This window comes from Martes martes, assembly GCF_963455335.1.
Source record: "Martes martes genome assembly, chromosome: 7".
NCBI lineage: Eukaryota > Metazoa > Chordata > Mammalia > Carnivora > Mustelidae > Martes > Martes martes.
Window position 1 is genome coordinate 32,376,987 of NC_137894.1, and position 20,977 is coordinate 32,397,963.

Here is a 20,977-nt window from a genome sequence, read left to right on the forward strand (position 1 = left end):
GGACTGCCTTTGCTGTGTCCCACAGATTTTGAACCATTGTGTTTTCATTATCATTTGTTTCCGTGAATTTTTTCAATTCTTCTTTAATTTCCTGGTTGACCCATTCATTCTTTAGAAGGTTGCTGTTTAGTCTCCATGTATTTGGGTTCTTTCCAAATTTCCTCCTGTGATTGAGTTCTAGATTCAGAGCATTGTGGTCTGAAAATATGCAGGAAACGATCCTAATCTTTTGATACCAGTTGAGACCTGATTTATGACCCAGGATGTGATCTATTCTGGAGAATGTTCCGTGTGCACTAGAGAAGAATGTGTATTCTGTTGCTTTGGGATGGAATGTTCTGAATATATCTGTGATGTCCAACTGGTCCAGTGTGTCATTTAAGGCCTTTATTTCCTTGTTGATCTTTTGCTTGGATGATCTGTCCATTTCAGTGAGGGGAGTGTTAAAGTCCTCTACTATTATTGTATTATTGTCGATGTGTTTCTTTGATTTTGTTATTAATTGGTTTATATAGTTGGCTGCTCCCACTTTAGGGGCTTAGATATTTAAAATTGTTAGATCTTCTTGTTGGACAGACCCTTTGAGTATGATATAGTATCCTTCCTCATCTCTTATAGTCTTTGGCTTAAAATCTAATTTATCTGATATAAGGATTGCCACCCCAGCTTTCTTTTGATGTCCATTAGCATTGTACATTGTTTTCCACCCCCTCACTTTAAATTTGGAGGTGTCTTTGGATCTAAAATGAGTTTCTTGTAGGCAGCATATTGATGGGTTTTGTTTTTTTAATCCATTCTGATACCCTGTGTCTTTTGATTGGGGCATTTAGCCCATTTACATTCAGGGTAACTATTGAGAGAGATGAATTTAGTGCCATTGTATGGCCTGTAAGGTGACTGTTATTGTATATTGTCTGTTCCTTTCTGATCTACTACTTTTAGGGTCTCTCTTTCCTTAGAGGCCCCATTTCAATATTTCCTGTAGAGCTGGTTTGGTGTTTGCAAATTCTTTCAGTTTTTGTTTGTCCTGGAAGCTTTTTATCTCTCCTTCTATTTTCAATGATAGCCTAGCTGGATATAGTATCCTTGGCTGCATGTTTTTCTCTTTTAGTGCTCTGAATATATCATGCCAGTTCTTTCTGGCCTGCCAGGTCTCTGTGGATAAGTCCGTTGCCAATCTAATGTTTTTACCCTTGTATGTTACAGACTTCTTTTCCCGGGCTGCTTTCAGGATTTTCTCTTTGTCGCTAAGACTTGTAAATTTTACTATTAGGTGATGGGGTGTGGACCTATTGATTTTGAGGGGGTTCTCTGTATCTCTTGGATTTTGATGCTTGTTCCCTTTGCCATATTAGGGAAATTCTCTCCAATAATTCTCTCCAATATGCCTTCTGCTCCCCTCTCTCTTTCTTCTTCTTCTGGAATCCCAGTTATTCTAATGTTGTTTCGTCTTATGGTGTCACTTATATCTCGAATTCTTTCCTTGTGGTCCAGTATTTGTTTGTCTCTTTTGCTCAGCTTCTTTATTCTCTATCATTTGGTCTTCTATATCACTAATTCTTTCTTCTGTCTCATTTATCCTAACGGTAAGAGCCTCCATTTTTGATTGCACCTCATTAATAGCTTTTTTTATTTCAACTTGGTTAGATTTTAGTTCTTTTTTTTCTCCAGAAAGGGCTTTTATCTCTCCGGAGAGGGTTTCTCTAATATCTTCCATGCCTTTTTCGAGCCCGGCTAGAACCTTGAGAATCGTCATTCTGAACTCTAGATCTGACATATTACCAGTGTCCATATTGATTAGGTCCTTAGCCTTCAGTACTGCCTCTTGTTCTTTTTTTTTTTTTTTTGTGGTGAGTTTTTCTGCCTTGTCATTTTGTCCAGATAAGAATATATGAAGGAGCAAATAAAATACTAAAAGGGTGGCAAAGACCCCAGGAAAATGTGCTTTAACCAAATCAGAAGAGACCCCAAATCGTGGGAGGGAGAAAGGGGATAAAAAGAAGTTCAGAAAAAAAAAAAGTTAAAACGAATACAGAAAAAATATTTTAAAAGAAAATATATAGGGCGCCTGGGTGGCTCAGTGGGTTAAGCCGCTGCCTTCGGCTCGGGTCATGATCTCAGGATTCTGGGATCGAGTCCCACATCGGGCTATCTGCTCAGCAGGGAGCCTGCTTCCCTCTCTCTCTCTGCCTGCCTCTCTGCCTACTTGTGATCTCTGTCAAATAAATAAATAAAATCTTAAAATATATATATATATGTATATATATATTAGACTGGTGACTAGAACAGTGGGAGTGCGGCTGGCGGCCAGAGAGATGGAAGTGACTGAGCGCTTTTCTCTGAGGGCGCACTGAGGAGTGGGGCCCTGAGCTCTCTTCTTGCATTCCTGGAATAAATCCCACTTGGTTGTGGTGAAAGCTTTTTTTTCCCCCCTAATATCTAGATTCTTGCTTTATTTTCTTGAGTCAGGATTTCTAACTATCTTGCCAGAACATGCACATTTGAACTTTTATTGTTGTTGTTTTCTTTTTTTCATTTTGCTTTATCCATCATTCTTAGTTGTTTTTCTTTTTAAGTTTTTATTTAAATTCCAGTTAGTTAACGTATAGGGTAATACTAGTTTCACTAGTAGAATTCTGTGAGTCATCACTTCCATACAACACCCAGTGCTCCTCACAAATGCCCTCCCAATACTTGTCACCCATTTAGCCCATCCCCCTGCCACCTTCCCCAAGCAAACCACAGTTTGACTTCTTCCTTGCCCATTTGGTTGCCTTTTATTTCTTTTTGTTGTCTGATTGCTGAGGCTAAGTCTGAATGATCTTTTTAATGTACTTGAAATGCAGTTTGTTAATATTTTGTTGAGGATTTTTACATCTGTGTTCATCAGTGATACTGGCCTGTAATTTTCTGTTTTTGTAGTGTTTTTGGTTTCAGGGTAGTGTTGGCCTGATAGAATTAATTTGGACATGTTCCTTTCTCTCTTTTTTTAATAGTTTAAGAAAGAGGTTGTAACTGTTTTTTAGATGTTTGGTAGAATTCATCTGTGATTTCATCTGATCCTGGACTTTTGTTTGTTGGAAGTTTTTTGATACTGATTTAATTTCATTACTAATAATTGGTCTGTTTAGGCTATTTCTTCCTGTTGCACTCTTAGAATATGGTTTCTAGGAATTTGTCCATTTTTTCTAGTTTGTCAGCAGTCCCCTCTTTTTTTTCTTGATGACTCTGGCTAAAAGTTTATCACTTTTGTGTTTTCAGAGAACTAACCCTTAGTTTCATTGATCTTTTCTATTCTTTTAGTCTCTATTTCATTTATTTCTACTCTGCTCTTTGGTATCATTTTCTTCCTTCTGCTTTGGGTTTTTATTGTTACCCTTTTTCTAGTTTCTTTTGGTCAAGATTCAATTGTTCATTTGAGGGCCGAGTGGGTGGCTCAGTCATTAAGCATCTGCCTTCACCTCAGGTCATGATCCCAAGGTCCTGGGATCGAGCCCTGCATCAGGCTTCCAGCTCACTGGGGACTCTGCTTCTCCCTCTCCCATTCCCCCTGCTTGTGTTCCCTCTCTCTCTGTCAAATAAATAAAATCTTTAAAAAAAAAAAAAGTTTGAGTTTTTCTTATTTTTTGATGTAGGCTGTATTGCTATAAACTTCCTTCTTAGAACTGCTTTTGCTGTGCCCCAAAGATTTTAAAAATACTCTGTTTCCATTTTCATTCGCCTCAAGGTATTTTTTTAAATTTCCCCTGATTTCTTTGTTGACCCATTGGTTGTTTAGTAGTATGTTGTTTGGCTTTTACATAGTTTTTTTCCACTTTTTTTTCTTGGAATGGATTTCCAGTTACCATACCATTATAGTCTAAAAAGATGCTTGATATGATTTTGGTCTTAAATATATTGAGACTTGTTTTGTGGCCTAACATTAATTAGCCTGAAGAATGTTCCATATGCACGTGAAAAGAATGTGTATTCTGCTATTTTTAGGTGGAATGTTCTGTATATATCTGTTAAGTCCACCTGGTCTAATTTGTCATTCAAAACCACTTTCCTTATTGACTTTTGGTCTAGATGGTCTATCTGTTGATGTAAATGGGGTGTTAAAATCCCCTACTGTTATTGTATTACTATCAATTTCTCCCTTTATGTCTGTTAATATTTGCTTTATATATCTACATATATAGGTTTCCTATGTTGGATGCATAGATATTTACAACTGTTACATCCTCTTGTGAGACTGGCCCCTTTATCATTATGTAATGCCCTTTGTCTTGTGATAGTCTTTGTTTAAAAATCTGTTTTGTCTCATTTAGTATTGCTACTCCAGTTTTTTTATTTCCCTTTGCATGGAAATCTTTTTTCTTCCCTTCACTTTCAGTTTGTGTTTATCTTTAGGTCTGAAGTGGGTCTCTTGTAGGCAGTATATTGATGGTTCTGGTGTTTTCATCCAGGCACCCTGTGTCTTTTTATTGGAGCATTTAGTGCATTTACATTTGAAGTAATTATTGATAGGTATGTACTTATTGCCATTTTGTTCTTGTTTTCTGGTTGTTTTTGTAGTTACTCTCTGTTCTTTTGCTCTCTTCCCTTGTGACTTGATGGCTTTCTTTAGTGTTGCACTTGGATTCCTTTATTTTTTGTGTGTGGGTATCTCTTGTAGGTTTTTGTTTTGTGGTTACCGTGAGGTTTGTATATAACATCCCATATGTATAGCATTCTATTTTAAGTTGATGGTTGGACACATTTTAAAAGCACTACATTTTACTCCCCGCCCCACCCCATGTTTTATGTATTTGGAATCATATTTTACATTTTTAAAAAATTCTGTTTGTCTCTTAACTACTTATTATAGATTTAGTTGATTTTACTCTTTTTTTTTTTAATATTTTATTTATTTCTTTGACAGAGAGATCACAAGTAAGCAGAGAGGCAGGCAGGGGTGGGGTGGGGAAGCAGGCTCCCTGCTGAGCAGAGAGCCCGATGTGGGGCTCAATCCCAGGACCCCGAGATCATTACCTGAGCTGAAGGCAGAGGCTTTAACCCACTGAGCCACCCAGGCGCCCCTGATTTTACTCTTATCATCTTTTAACCTTCACACTAACTTTATAAGTGACTGATCTACTACCTTCACTATATGTTTGCTTTTTTTAACTTTTTAAAAAAAATTTTTATTAACATATAATGTATTATTTGCCCCAGGGGTACAGGTCTGTGAATCATGAGGCTTACACAATTCACAGCACTCACCATAGCACATACCCTCCCTAATGTCCATAACCCTACCACCCTCTCCTGACCCCCCCAACCCCTGAACAGCCCTTAGTTTGTTTCCTGAGATTAAGAGTCTCTTATGGTTTGTCTCCCTCCTTTACCAGTGAGATTTTTTCCTTTCATACTTTTCTTCTAGTTTTGGCCTCTTCATATCTGCTTTAAAAAGTCAACATTTCTTATAAGATTAGTTTAGTGGTAATGAATACCTTTTAACTTTTGTTTGGGAAATATCGCTCCTTCAATTCTGAATGACAGTTCTGCAGGGTATCCTAGTAATAGTTCTCCAGGGTACCGTATCCTTAGTATCTTTGGGTGTAGATGGTTTTCTTTCAGCTCTTTGAATATGTCGTAGGACTCCTTTCTGGCCTGCATAGTTTCTGCTCAAAAATCAGCCAGTAGTCTTATAGGTCTTCCTGTAAGCAACCAGTTACCTTTCTCCTGTTGCTTTTAAGATTTTCTCTTGAATTTTTGACATTTTAATTATTATGTGTCTTGGAGGACTCCTTGGCTTCATCTTGCTTGGGGCTGTCTGTGCTTTCTGGACCTGGCTGGCTGTTTCCTCCCCCAGGTTGGAGAAGAGAAGTTTTCAGCTGTTAGGTCTTCAAGTGAGTTTTCTATCCCTTAGTCTCTTCTTCTGAGACCCCTATAATGCTGATATTAAGTCCCTTGATATTGTCCCAGAGGTCCCTTAATGTGTCCTCATTTTTTTTTTTTTAATTCTTTCTTTTTGCTGTTCAGCTTGGGTGGTTTCTACTACCTGCCTTCCAGAGCACTGATCCATTCTCTGCAGTCTCTAGTCTGCTGTTGATTTCCTCTGGTGTATTTTTCATTGCAGTTACTGCTCAGCTCTGATTAGTTCTTTTTATATTTTCTGTCTCTTTGTTGAAGTTACACTGAGTTTGTCCACTCCCAAGTTCAGTGAACGTCTCTATAACCATCAATTACATTGAACTCTATCAGGTCGATTGCTTTTTTCTGTTTTATTTAGTTCTTTTTTCTGAGATCTTTCTTCTGAACATATTTCTCTGTCTCATTTTGTCTGTCTCTCTGTTTGTTCCTATGTATTTTGTAGTTCATTCACGTCTTCTGGTCTTGAAGGTGGTGGCCTTGTGTAGAAGGTATCCTTTGGGGCCCAGAAGTGAAGTCACCACTAGTCCAGCAGAGTCACTCTGGAGTGTTGCCTGTGTGGGCTGCACATACCCATCTCTTGAGCTGGGCTGCAAGTGCTGTAGGCACGCTGGTGGTTGGGGTTTGCCTGGCTAGCTCAGAGGCTGTGGCTGGTGCAGGGGCGCTGGTGGTTAGGGCTGGCCTCCCCTTCCCAGGGCAGGAGTGGCTTTGGAGAGATACAGATCCCAGATAAGGCTGCCCACCAGGTATGGTGGGGCAGGAGCCACTTTGGAGGGGGTACCTGCCAGGGTGGGCAGGTCTGCAAGGGGATGGCAGGAACAGGGTGAGCAGTGGTAGTGAAGTAGATAGAAAGTGCTAGAACTTTTGTTCCTAGTGTCAGGCCAGCTAGGCTGAAGGAGGACAAAAAATGGTACATGCTAATGCTTCTGTTCACAGAGAAAGTTCCTCTAGAGCCCTTCCGCTCCAGCACAAATCCTAAAATTAGTCAGATCTCTTCCATGGTCCAGGTGCTTTTCAAACTTCTGCCCTGCCCTGGGTCTTGGCGTGAGTGAGATTCCTTGTACACCAGTCAGTAGCAAAGTATCAGTCTACTGTAACCCTGTTGTTCCTGTAGAGTTAAGCCCCCCTGATTTTCAGAGCCCGGCATTATAGAGGCTCCTCCTTCCAGTGCAGATCCTAGGGCAGGGGGTGCCCAGTGTAGGGTTTGAACCCCTCACTCCTCAGGGAGGACCTCCACATCTGTGCTCTGCCTCCCACTTGTGGGTCAGGACACCAGGGGTTTGGATCCCAGCCAAACTGTGTCTCTGTCCCTTCTGCCCTTCTCAGTATGTCTTTTTCTTTATGTCTTTAATGTGGAAGAATTGTTTTGCTAATCTTCAGTTGTTCTCAGAGAGAGTTGCTCTGTGTATTGTTGTAGGCTCATTGTGTCTGTGGGAGGAGACGAACTCAGGATCTTTCTGCAGTTTCCCTTGTGATTTTTTTTTTTCTCTATCAGTTTGCTTAGAGTTTTATCAATTTTACTGATCTTTGCAATAAATAATGAATATTAGGTTTCATTGATTTTTCTCTATTGTTTTTCTCTTTTGTGTTTCATTAGTCTTGTTCATGTTTAATTTGCTCTTCTTTTTCTAGTTTAAGGTAGAAGCTGAGGTCTGATTTGAGACTATTTTCTGATATAGATGTTTAGTGCTATAAATTTACCCTTAAGTACTTCTTTAGCTGCATCCCACAGATTTTGATAATTGTAGTTTTCATTGAATTCAAAGTACTTTCTCTTAACCCTATGATTTCTTGAACTATTTATAAGTGTGTGATCTCATTTCTAAGTACTTGGGGATAGCTAAATACTTCCAGATACCTTTCTACTAATGATTTCTTTCTTTTTATTTTAAAAAAGATTTGTATTTATTTATTTGAAAGAGAGATTGAGAGAACGAGTGGGAGAAGGGGCAGAGGAAAGCAGACTGCCTGCAGAGCAGAGAGCCCGATGAGGGACTGAATCCCAGAACCCTGTGATCATGACCTGAGCCAAAGGCAGATGCTTAATTGGCTGAGCCACCCAGGCACCCTCTACTAATGATTTCTATTTTAATTACATTGTGGTCAGAGAATATACTTCTCTTGATCTGTTAAATTTACTGAGACTTTCTATGACCTAGAATGTGGTGTATCTTAGTAAAGTTCTTTTTTTTTTTCTTTCTTTTTTAAGATTTTGTTTATTTGATAGAGCGTGTGTGCCAGGGAGAATGGGGGTGGGGGGTAGAGGAAGAAGAGAAGTATATTCTGTTGTTGGATGGATAGAAATGTCAGGCCAAGTTGGTTGGTAGTATTGTTAGGTCTATATCCTTACTGATTTTGTGTCTATTTGATTTATCAATTATTGAGAAGCAAGTATTAACATTCTCATCTATAGTTAACATTCTCATCTTCTTCCCTTACAGTTCTATAACTTTGTACTTCGTGTATTTTTAAGCCCTGTCATTAAGTGTATATCTAACTATTTCTGATTGCTGTATCTTCTTTATGAATTGACTTCTCTATCGTTGCCAGGGATAAGGAAAATCATTTCAGAGTATTTGCTCTGAAATCTGTTTTGATTAAAATTGCCTTTGTAGCTTTCTTTTGATTAGCGTTAGTGTGACTTAACTTTTTCCATTTTTGTGTTTTAACCTATTGGTGTCTTTACATTTAAGTGTATTTCTTGGGCAGTGGGAGGATGAGCAAAATGGATGAAGGGTAGTGGGAGGTATAGGCCTCCAGTTATGCTATGAAAAAGCTATGGAGATGAAAGGTACAGTATAGGGAATTCTAGTCAATGGTATTGTTATAATGTTGGTATTGTTATATAACAATTGATTGGTGTTATTATGTAACAGTGGTATTGTTATAGTGTTGGTGACAGATGGTAGCTACACCTGTGGTGAGCATAGCATAACATATAGATTGGTTGCATCACTATATTGTACACTTGAAACTAATGTAACATTTTGTGTCAACTATACATCAATTAAAAACAAATTAAAATGAGAAGACAGTAGTAATGTGTCCAGATAAAAACAAAATACTAGTCTGTTGCAAAGTAAATAAAATGGTGACTTAGATTTCATAATTAATAAATAAATATTTCTTGTAGGCGGCATATATTTGGGGCTTGCTTTTTAATCCACTTTGACAATCTCCTTTAATTGGGCTGTTTAGGCAATTTACACTTAATGTGTTTGTTAATAAATTAGATTGGGTTTAAGTCTGACATCTTGCTCTTTGTTTTCTGTTTGTCCCACCTCTTTATCTTCCCTTTTTCTTCCTTTTCTGCACTCTTTTGAATTATTTTCTACACTTTCATATTATCTTCTGGCTTATTAGCTATAATTCTTCGTTATTTTAGTGGTTGCTTTAAGATTTATAGTGTACGTTTTTAGCCGTCACGATCTGTGGTCAGTGATGTCATCATACTTCATGTATAATCTGAGGACTTTATAATAAACAAGTGCTTCCATTTCTCTTCTCTGGTCTTTATAGTGTTGTTGTCATATGGTTTACTTCTGTGTATGTTATAAACCTCATCCTGTGTTGTTAATACTGCCCTTTGAACAGTTGATTATCTTTTAAAGAGATTTCAATAGTAAGAAAAAGATCTTAGGTACTTATCCAGAGTTACCATTTCTGGTGCTCCTCATTCCATTGTTTAGATCTTTATTTCCATCTGGTATCATTTGACTTCTGCCTGAAGGATTTCCTTTAACATTTCTTACAGTGCAAGTCCACTGATGATGAACTCTTTCAGATTTTGTCTATCTGGAAACTCCTTTAAGGTAATTTCATGCAGCATCTGTAGGTCTTACTCAGTTCGTTTTTTTCCTGTTAGGAATCACTGTCCTTTGTTGTTGTATCCAAATGTTGTAAAAACCATTGTTTCATATATTTTGTCTGTTTTTGTTGTTGTTTTGGGAAAGGAGGGAAAATCTGGCCTGTGTTCTCTCATCTTGAAGGCTGAAGTGCTGACCAGGAATTAGACAAAAGAAGTAAAGCGGCAGCTGTACAAGCAAGCAGTTAATTATCAAGTAAAATGCCTTTTGAAGCCTCTCTCTGGGTGGGGCACATTAAATCCGAAATCGTGTTGATCATCTCTGGGAACTTTCCTTTACATCCCTGTCCAAGCCTCATTGTTTGGTGGTTTTGAGCAGGTTGGCCTGGCTGTGAGTGGGTGGGGTCCAGAGCTGGTGTGGCAGGAGCAGCAGCTTGTGAGGAACATCAGTAGATGTGAAATGACTTCTAGAAGGAATAGCCAGGGAGAGGCCCAGGTTGGAGTTGAAAAGGTTTAGGAAAAGTTTCAGAGCACCTCCCCCCCAACTTGCTGAATTGAGATGCTCTTTAATTCCCATCTCTGGAAGGCTATCCTGTTCACATAACAGCCAAGTATAATAGGGGCCTGATCCCACAAATTAGGTCCTGTGATTGGGGGCCATATTGTGATCCCGAGGCTCTTTTCTAAACTCTGTAAGATTCAAACAGAATTGTCCTCATCAGGCAGCTCTGAGCAACTTGCCATCTCTGTTTGCCTACATAGGATGAGTGAGTAAAGAAAAGAAAGGGGGAGTGGGGTGTGTCTTCGCCGTAATAACAAAATGCCATCGGCTGGGTGGCTTCAACAACAGAAATTTATTTTGTCACAATTCTGAGGCTGGAAAGTCCAAGATCAAGATTCCAGCAGGGTCCAGTTTCTGGTGAGGGCTTCTTTCCTGGCTTGCAGCCACCTTCTGGTGTGTCCTCACATGGCCTTTCTTCAGTGGGTAAGTTGGAAAGAGAGAGATCTAGCTCTCACTTTTCCTTTTCTTATGAGGCCACCAATCCTCTTGGATTAGGACCCCACCTGTATGACCTCATTGGACCTTAGTTGCCTCCTGAAAGCCCTGTCTCCAAATAGTGTCACATCAGCAGTTAGGCTTCAATATAGGACTTTAGGGAGGACAGAAATATTCAGTCCCTTGCAGAGTGTATGAGATTCCACAGCTACGGAGGTATCTGTCTAACAGGTATGACTCAGGTCTCTTGTCAGCCCCTCATGTCTGGTGGCCATTCCCTCCATAAGGATATATGTGATAGTAATAGTAATAGCCCCTCTACTACATACCTCCAAACCAAAGCATTTAAAATAAGATTTGGATTCCAGTTTTTGGTTGAAATGAATAGAAGCGTCCTGAATGTACCTTTTTGGTCACTGTATAGATTCAGTGGGAACAGGGATAGGTCTCCTGATAGATTTCCTGTGTCTTGTCTCCAGGTTCTTCTTTGCGGTCCAGTTGGTCCAAAGCTGCATGAACTTCTTGATGATAATGTATTTGTTCCACCAGAGTCATTGCAGGAAGTGGATGAGTTCCACCTTATTTTAGAATATCAAGCAGGTAAGAGAAATGAGTACATAATGGTGTAAGACTGGACAGGGGACTGTGTGTTGTCAGATTGGGGTGTGACTGTGCTAGAAATTGATCTTTGTAAGTTGACAGGACCCTTTCTTGCCTTACGAGTTCCCTGACCTCTTGGTTCTGCTGAGCTGAAACTGGCCATTGTCTCAGAATAGAGAGTAGTGTAACATTGAAGAAAATTCCCAGATCTACAGACAAAACCCAAGAGAAGTTCGGCTCTAGGAAAACCGGCATCTTGAATAAAAGTGAGAATGTGTTAAACACACATATAGGAAGTTTTTCTTTATTACTAAGGAAAGAGAAGGGCAAGTAACATCTGTTCAGCACTATGCTGGATTCTGCCCTAGGCTTTTCTGGCCAACTGTTCCAAGCCGTTTGGGATTGATTCCAGGCCTCTGGCAAACTTCCTTTGAAGGATTTTATTTTCCCTGGGGTGTGGAAGTGAAGTGTTTGTATTTAGCAACACTTACATTATTTTCCATTATATAATGTTCCAGCGCTCATGAGTCCAAATCCAGCCCACCCAGCGTCACTCCCAGTAGGTTGTCACAGAGACTACAGTTCTGATTCTTAGAGAATCCTAAATACCTGAACACATTTTAACTCTTTAATTCTGCATATTTGCTGTTCTCTTTCCTCCGCTTAGAATTCAGACTCTTGAATGTATGACTTAACACATGATTAACTCAAAGACTCAAGCATCTAAACAGACTAATTGGTCCCTTAAAGCAATGCTTTAATAGGCTTCAGTGAGCTGCTTCCAAGCTGATTAAGAGAAGCTCACCTGCTAGAGTAATTCATGTGAGACAGGAAATAGAGTGCTTCTTGAAAATTACGCCTTTTTCCATGTGCATAAAAAGAATTGTTTGTCTCTGGTTCTCTTTGGGGTGTTTATTGGATCAGGGAGTTGCGAAGGGCTAGGTCTGAACGTTATAGACAGACCGTTGCAGTAGGCAGTTCACATTTCATTGTGTGCAAGTCTGGAGTTTCTCAGAAACTCAGAATGATAGCTCTTACTGCTGAAGACTGTGGCAAGGGTCCAGAGGTACTGTGCGCTCCTTCAGTGGAAGGCATGAACCCGACTGTTGACAGGAAGGGTCTGGAAGAGCTAAAGATGTGCCTTGGAAGTGCTGCTGCTGCCAGTTCCAGATTCCTCTCCCTTGCACCCTGCTGGTGCTCCCCTCCTGACCCGGGGACCTTCCTGGTTCCTGGTTTCTGTCATCTTCCCTGGTGACTGCAGGGTGGAGAGACTGCTCTCTTCAGCCAGATTTTGCTGTTGGATTTGACAGCTGTGCCTCGTGTGGAGGTAAGCAGACAGCACAGCTAATCTTGAAAGGAGACCGTCTCCATCCTTGGATTTATAAACCCCACACTTTAGGTTTTCTTTTCTGTGCCTTATTTTGTTAGTACAAAGCAGGGCCTCCCATTAAGCTTTATGTGAAATTACATTTTCACTGACCCCTGGAGAGAACCTAGTCTGGTGGCAGAAGCCCTCGGATCACTTGTCTTCACAGAAATCCATCCCCAGCTTCTCTCAAATTTAGATGAATAAAAAGAGGATTTGTCACCAATCATTTCCTCCTTTTCTCCTGCCAGACTTCCTCAGAGAAGCTTGTTAACAGGCTTTGGGCTGGGGACCTACTGAGTCACACATAGTGGCCAAAGGGCAGAACGGTAAATTGAGAGAAGGGATCACTCAGAGAAACACATTCCAAGCTCTGTGAGAACAAGGGGGCTTTGAGGTTCCAGACTCGTCCTGTCTACATTCTAGTCGGTTTGCCTCTCAGGCCGCTCTGTCAGTCCTGTGTCCTGTGGGAACAGTCAGGGAGCAGCTCTCCACTTCCCTCCTCGTCTTTGCCTTGCAGAGGCCTATTTATTTTGCTTCTCTCACTTTTTCCCTGAGGAAATTCATTTACTTCAAGTGCCGTGAGGCTCTCCTGGGTGAATTAGGCAGTGCTTCCCAGCAGCTCACTCCAGAGGGGACAGTCCCAGGTCCTGCCCTCGGGAGGACTCTGATGTGGATTTCTCCCCTTGTGCAGAGTCTCGTCAGTGGGGGAGATGTTGAATTTGGAGTCATACCCATATTCTTTGTTGTCATAGGCCATCGAAGTCCTCAGTCTTTCCTCTCGTTTGCTTGTTCCTTTGCCCATTCATTCGTTCACATGCTGCATGCAGGGACGGTGTGAGGCAGGATGAGCTGGTGACGGAAGGCGTGGGCCCGGTGCTCAGCTCACTGCAGGGCATGGGCTCTTGAGCAGACGATGACAAAAGCATGTGCCCCATCCTTAAGAGGCACCAGCAGTGGCCCAGGGAAGGAAGCAGCTGCGTCTGGTGGGGTTGGCAGAGTTAGGAAATGTGAAATTTCTAATTTCACATTTAGGAATGTGAAATTAGGTCCTGTGACCTAATTTCACAGGGGTGAGGCCATGAAATTAGGAGAGGCTTCGCAGGGGAGGCCGCCCTTGCTTTGGGTGTTTGGAGATAAAATGGGTTCAGAGTATTGCACTCAGCTCTGTGGACCATTATTGGATGATTTCTATGGACAAATGATAAGGCGTGGACCAGGAATTAAAGGGCTGTGGCATTTTAACATAACCATTGTGTTGAGGGTTGTAAGTAGGAAATGTCTTTTTCTGCTTTAAAAGATTTTTATATGAATGACCCACATATAAAATGTTTTTCAGAGGAATGGATTCAGTAAAGCTGAACTCACAGTAAAGGGACGCTGGGCCCTGCCAGCCTTGACCCTCGCTCCAGAGTAAGCCCTGCACACGTATGCACACTCCCCTTGGAGAGGCAAGGCTTCTGTGCAGAGAGGTCCGTTGTAGGAAGGAGGAAGCGGTTTGCTGATGACAGCACATCAGCCTGCAGTGTGAGGAAACCCTCTGCTGCGGTTTGTCTGCCTTAAGGAAAAATTTTCTGAAGGAGTGTCCAGTAACTATGATAGAAACCAGTGGAAAATGAGCTTTCAGTGTATGAACTCTAATTTTGTAAATGAGATGAATTCTTTACTTGGAGGGAAAGCTCTGGAAACCCAGCTCCTAAGTCTTGCCCCTCAGTCTCTAGAAAAGGCCCATGCTGTCTGGGGGCCATTTGGGAATTGCCTGAAGTAGGTGCAGAGTCTAGGTGGCCCTTGCACTGACTGAGTTTCAAGAATTGCTACCGAGTCTTGGCAGAAGAATGGGTGGTGAGGCTTCTCCAAGTGAACCCGGGGAAGGCCTCTGTCACTTGCCCTACTTTAGGACACCCGCCATAGCGCACACCTCTCAAATGTTTGGCCGCTGTGGGGTCTGCGGGGTAGTTCTCCACGCACGTGCACATCAGGATTTCTGGCGGTGGGCCTCACCACCTGCACATTTAAAACTCAGCTCCCCAGGAGATTCTGACTCTGATGCAGGGCCTGTGGGGAGAGCCATTCCTGTGGTGGGCACAGATCCCAAACTGCTCTCCCCACCAGAAGACCCACCCACGAGTGGCTCTAGCCTCCCTTGGCTTGGATCCATTGAGCAGATGCTGAGTGGGCCCTCTCTGCAGGGCCGGGGACAAGTGCTTGGAGAATCCGAGACATACAGTGTTTCCTTCAAGGAGCTGGCATTCTGTGTGGGGAGATGGGGCACAGATGTGTGGGAAGTTAAGTAATGGTCTAAGTTTGAGTACTCATTCAGAACTGTAGAAGAGGTAGTTCAAAGCAAAATGATATTCCCCAAATCATATGAAGGGAAGCCTCTATGGATGTTCAAAGCAGTGAAAGTGCACCTCGGGTTGGAGCAGTCAGCAGTCACTTAGGGAGGAGGTAGCACTTGAACTTGGTCTTGAGCAGGCATTATTCCAAAGCAGCTTGCTCAGAGGAGGCTAGAGCATCCAGACGCTACCTTCTGGATCAAGTGCCAGGAAACCATCAGTGGGCAGTGGGGAGGAGGGGCAGCGGTCAGCTTGACTTGTGGAATTCCAGGCTCCATGGGGCCCAGCTGTGAGGTGGGAAGTGCTTTGAGAAAGGTCGTGTGTCCCATGTGCACGGTGCGCACTGGGTGCTGGTATCTGGAGGTTGTGCTGCCGCTCTGTAGCGGGGAAGGGACCCAGGCATCCTGTGTGAGAGCTCAGTGGGCAGTAGAACTTTCCTGGGACTTACTGGCAGCCCCCTGAAAAAGGCGTAGCGCACCCATGCTGTGTTTGTTGTTTTGTTGGGTTGGGTTGGGGTCCAATCCTATTCATTTGTTTCTTAACTGAGCACGGTCCTCTTGGCTGCAGCACCATGCATGGCTAGGCCATCATAGCCAGGCTCCAGTTAACCGGAAGCCAGCCTGCCCAGGGTCGGGGCTCCAGGGAGGCCCCCTCCAGCCCCCTCAGCTAGGAGACTTAAAGCCTCTTCCTTTTCTTCCCATTGTGTTGACTGGGCTTCTCTAGGGGAGGAGTGGGGCCTGTTAAAAGCTCCCCATGCCAACCGATTCATCTTCTCCCACGACCTCTCCAACGGGGCCATGAATATGCTGGAAGTGTTTGTGTCTAGCCTGGAGGAGTTTCAGCCAGACCTGGTGGTCCTCTCTGGATTGCACATGATGGAGGGACAAAGCAAGGAGCTCCAGAGGAAGAGGCTCTTGGAGGTAATAGCACTGTCACAGAATTTCCCAGATCTCGGCTAGCATTTTTCCTCAGGTTCCCGCTGCTCTAGACCTCTGCAGCTCGAGCTCCCTGGGCCTCGGTCCTGGCCCCCCGGGATGATTCACGGCCACTGCCACGGGGAGGCACCTCCCAGTGCTCCTTTGGCTGTGGCGGCAGCTCGAGTAGGACAGGGCAGAACCTCCTCTTGCCTGAGCCTCTGTGCCCTGCGCTACGCTGAGTGTGGCTCCAGCCACGGTGTGTGTGGTCTGCGTCCTCTGTGTCCTGTGTGTCATCTCCTCACATCAGCTGTGTTGCGGTTCCTCGGGGTAGGCCCCGGGAATAGGCTGCTCCCTTAGTGCACAGGGGCGGTTCTTGGTTCCCGGAGTTTGTGACCCCGGCTCCTCCCTGTCAGCTAGAGCATCCCTCGTCCGGAGGCCGTGGTGACCCCCGGGGCTTAGGCTTTCATCATGATGCAAAAAAGGCCGTGACCCTTTCTTCCCTCTTGGTGAGTTCTGCTTCTGATGGCACCACTGTGCTCTTCTCTTGGCAGGTCGTGAGCTCCATTTCTGACATCCCTACTGGTATTCCTGTCCACCTCGAGCTGGCCAGTATGACCAACAAGGAGCTCATGAGGAGCATCGTGCATCAGGTAAGCACAGGGGCAGCGTGTGCGGCCGTCTGTGGCCCTCACCCTCGAGGGGCCTTGCAGAGAAGTGCCCTTATCCAGTGGGGCCAGCTCTTGGGGCTCCCTGAGATAGGGATGTTCTGTCACTCAGACCTGCTTCCACGGAGATCCAGAGGAGGAGCCAGAGCCGTTGTGGACCAGGATCTCCTACTAGGTTGGAGATGTGGCAGCATCACCAATGGATCTGTGGGTCCTGTTTCTCCTGGAATGGAGAAGTTGGAGTGAATGGTTTTTGTAGGAGAACCCAAAGGAGAAAACAGAAAGCCCAGCTCAGCTGCTTTCAGTTGATGTTACAGAAGCTCAGGGGAGAGCAACTTCGGGGGAGCTTCACTTCCTCACCACCAGGCACTAAGGTGTTCGCCTCCTGCCTCTTGAAGGCAGGTGCGATCAGACCCGGGAGTACCCGGGAGTACAGTGCATCCGGGCACAGGCTTCAGGAGCTGGGGTTAGAGCACCAGCTTTGCCATTCTCTAGCTTTCTGAACTTCAACCGGTTATGTAACCTTTTATTTTTTTATTATTTAACCTTTTTAATGGGTTAAAAGGTTATTCATATGGTTCAAACCCCAGTAGTACTAAGATACACAGTGAAGTCTCCCACCACCTGTACGCACTGTTAGGAATCTTGGTTTCATCCTTATGCCTCCAGAGTCTCTGTACAGATAGAAGCAAACATGGGAATGTAGCCTTAATGTTTGGTTCCTTTTTACCCCCAAAGGTAGCACAGTGTTCAGAATATAGACTGTTCTGCACTTGGCTTTTTTTCACTGATTGGATTTGGAGGGTTTTTCTCCGTCATCACCGGGGAACATCCTGCCATTTCACAACCAGGTTATGAAAGGGAGTATGGGGGTCCCTGGGTTATTCACCCTGCACTGTCTTGGTGGGCATCTTGGTTTCTGACCTTTGCTATCCCAGGAGGTGGTGCAACAGAGAACTTCGTACGTGACTTTCATATCCCCTGAGCAGGTACCTATGTCCGATGAATTCGTAGGAGTACAACTGCCAGGGGCAGCCGAGAAGGCCTTTGTAAGTTTAATGCTGCCAGGATGCCCTCTGCAAGAGCTGTCCCCATTCACCTCCACTAGAACCCTTTACAAGTGCTCATTTCCTCGTATCTTTGGCACCAGGATGTGATTAGAAACACGCATTCTTTGACCAGTCTGACAGGTGAAAAATATTTGAGAATAATTTTTGGTTGTTTTAATAGACTTTACCTTTTAGGGCAGTTTCAAGTTCGTAGCAAAAGTGAGTAGCATGTGGTGAGTTCCCAAATAGCCACCACGCACAGCCACCGCCTCCCCCGCCGCAGGCAGTGTCACCCGCAGTTCGCCGCCCTGCGCGCCTGCCCCTCCCTCACACACGTGGTCACCGCCCACACTCTGCCGTTTATGTCAGGGTTCACACTTGGTCTCTCTCAGTAGAGGTTTTAATTTGCATTTCCCCTTTAAGGTTACCTTTCCACTTTTTAAAAAAGCTGTGTTTACTTCATTTTCTGTGTATCTGTTTAACCTTTCTGAGCCTTGGTCCCCATAGCTGGTAAATGGAGGCGATTCCTCCTGCTCTGGGAGGGTTATGGTAAGAATTGAATGAACAAAAGCCACCCGCTCAGGGCCTGGCACAGCACATGCCCTAAGTGGAAGAGCTCTTACGTTAGCAAAGCCACATGCACCCACACATACCCCTTCCCTTCCCTGTGTGCGCGGTGCTCTGGCTCCGAGGAGAGGAGCACCAGGTAAGAGAGCAGGAGGTCATGGACATAGCGGCCCCCCTTAAGACTAAAACCGGCTCAGCGGCTCGTATGCAGGACCCCATGCGCACCATCAGCAGTAAATACAGCCTTCCCTAACCCTCGCCTGCTTAAAATCTTAGCTCTACCAGGAGACCTTTCTCCCTGCTTCTTGGCGTGTACATGGAACCACGTGAGCCTGTGTGCTGCCAGGGCCTTCTCTATTCCACTGGCCCGGTGCCTGCCGGCGTTCGGGAACATGTCCCACTGGTAGGCAAGGGTCTGCTGTGCGTGCAAAGTCTCAAGCGAGGTGCCATGGACAGAAATAGGAAGTAGGTGCCTCTCAGCCCTTAGAGTGAATGTAACAGAAGACCGAGTCCACAGCAGTGTCACTGCCACTTTCTGGATTTATCCCAAGGGATAATGAAGGTACGGTTAGAGGTGTCATGGCCAAAGCAGTACCTGTGACCATCACTTCTGGGGCAGGGAGTCTCATGGCAAGGAAGAACAACACCGTTCTGCCTGCCTTCCCTCACTGTAGTCACTGGCTGTGTCCTTGGGTCTCTTGGGAGTGAGGTGTCCATCAGAAAGAGACCTCCGCTGTGTTTCTGTTAGCAGGTCTTTCCTGCGGTGACTTCTCTTGGCCTGAACGAACAGGAGCTGCTGTTTCTCAGCCAGGCGGCATCTGGCCCTCACTCCTCTCTCTCTTCGTGGAATGGCATCCCCGACGTGGGCATGGTCAGTGACATCCTCTTTTGGATCTTGAAGGAACACGGGAGGAGTAAAAGCAGAGCCTCGGACCTCACCAGGATCCATTTCCACACGCTAGTCTACCACATCCTGGCGACTGTCGACGGACACTGGGCCAATCAGCTGGCGGCTGTGGCCGCGGGCGCTCGCGTGGCTGGGACACAGGCCTGTGCGACAGACACCATCGATGCCAGTCGAGTGTCCCTGCGGGCACCCCGTGAGTTCATGACCTCCCATTCAGAGGCAGGCTCGAGGATCGTAATAAACCCCAACGAGCCAGTAGCCGAGTGGCACAGGGAGGGCATATCCTTCCACTTCACACCAGTACTGGTGTGTAAAGATCCCATTCGAACGGTGGGCCTTGGAGATGCCATTTCCGCCGAAGGCCTCTTCTACTCAGAAGTCCGCCCTCGCTCCTAAGAAGGTGGCTGTGGGTAATTTTTCCGAAGGAGAGCTACCCAGTTTAAATTACAGGAAACATAGGATGGAGGGGTGTCCAAACAGTTTCTAGATCTAATTGAAGGATAGATAGCCAAAGAAACAACAGATTCAACTGTATCAGATACATTCCAGCCTGTTGACGATTACCCAGAAACATTTCAGGTTTTAATCAGAATTTAGCTATCTACTAACGAGACTGGATTTGGGGGGTTTTTTATGTTGTGTGTTACAGGGGTAAAACTTGATTGTCACGTCCCCATTTTGTGCAGTGTTGTCAAGTATTTCAGGCCATACTCCGCTCTGGAGAGCGTGTCCGCTGAAGAAAGCACTTCCCCGGGGGCCCAGGGCGGAAGCGTGCACTTGCTCTTCTGGGCTCCCAGCCCCTGTGGAGCCCAGCACGAGGGTCTCGTGTTCTCTCTCCACTCCATGCTCATGGGCAGCATCACGATTTCCATTCAGTGTTACAACGAAAATATTTAATGAGCACACCTTCTTAGTCTTCTGCTCTCAAAGTGCAGACAGAGCCCCAAGTCAGGACAGAACAGTTGTCCCTGTGGCTTCATAGTCGCAGCCGAGGCTCCGTGCCGCCTTTGAGGAAGGCCTTCATTTTCTGCCTTTGCTCAGAAGCCTGGCTCGCCTGTGGGGTGGCCTTGGGGACAGCCAGGCTCTGCCTTCTGCCCCCCGGGGTTGTAGGCTGGTTAGAGCCCACCGTGCCTGGGCCCAGTCTAACCCCCCTGGCTCTGGATACACTTTCCACAGTGGAAGACTTATCTTTGTTCATTCTGATCCTTGAAGGAATTTGCTTTTACAACTGGAATATGCTTCTGTGTGTGTAACAGATCATGTCTGTGTTACATTGACACACCACATCCATTAAAAAGTTTTACCTCATCAGAGCCCCAGAATCATGAATAAATCTGTCATGTTATGTATTTATTTTTTTATAAGTCAAGGAGACTTCTGTGTGCTTTTAAATATATTAAAAACAATTTACATTTCAGGAATCCTAAGTCTGCTTGTGATTGAGTCTGTCTCTCCCAGCCCCACTCTGGAGCCGGAAAGTATAATCATTTCTGATCTTGACTAGGACGTGAGGTGTATGTTACTCTGCTCCTGAGGTGTTTATCTTTTCCCCACTGCTGAGCCTGAGCTATAGGTCTGTCGTCTGTTGGTTTAAGGTGACAGAAGACAGTAGTACCAAGACAGAGTAGCCAAGCCACTGTGGAACAGCTGTTTGGAAGAGCGCGGTGAGACTTCTCAGTTGTTCAGAGAGCGGTGTGAATGTGGCAGCTGCTGGCAGGCTGACTTGGGTCAGGGGTAATCAGTTCATACCTGGCTCTTAGCAGCTTCTGGAACCTCAAAACTACCTCGGGTTCTTCGTGTATGGCCTCTCCTGCCCGCTGTGGGTAAGAAGGAAAGGCTTGATCACTCCTTCAAAGAGAAGTTAAACCTAGAG

General features: G+C 44.5%; 1 protein-coding gene across 3 annotated transcripts in view; it reads left to right on the forward strand.

Annotated features, from left to right (window-relative positions):
* ADPGK (ADP dependent glucokinase) overlaps window positions 1–20,529 on the forward strand; it is a 41,434-nt gene extending 20,905 nt beyond the window's left edge. Inside the window, exons 4-7 of one of the 3 annotated variants that reach the window (XM_080808738.1) lie at window positions 11,177–11,297; window positions 15,723–15,919; window positions 16,468–16,566; window positions 18,946–20,529. In XM_080808738.1, coding sequence (XP_080664864.1) covers window positions 11,177–11,297; window positions 15,723–15,919; window positions 16,468–16,566; window positions 18,946–19,500 — 972 coding nt within the window. In that variant the 3' untranslated portion in view covers window positions 19,501–20,529. The remainder of the gene's footprint in view (window positions 1–11,176; window positions 11,298–15,722; window positions 15,920–16,467; window positions 16,567–18,945) is intronic. The other 2 variants (XM_080808739.1, XM_080808740.1) reach the window with 2 other exon arrangements.
* Window positions 20,530–20,977: the final 448 nt, after the last annotated feature.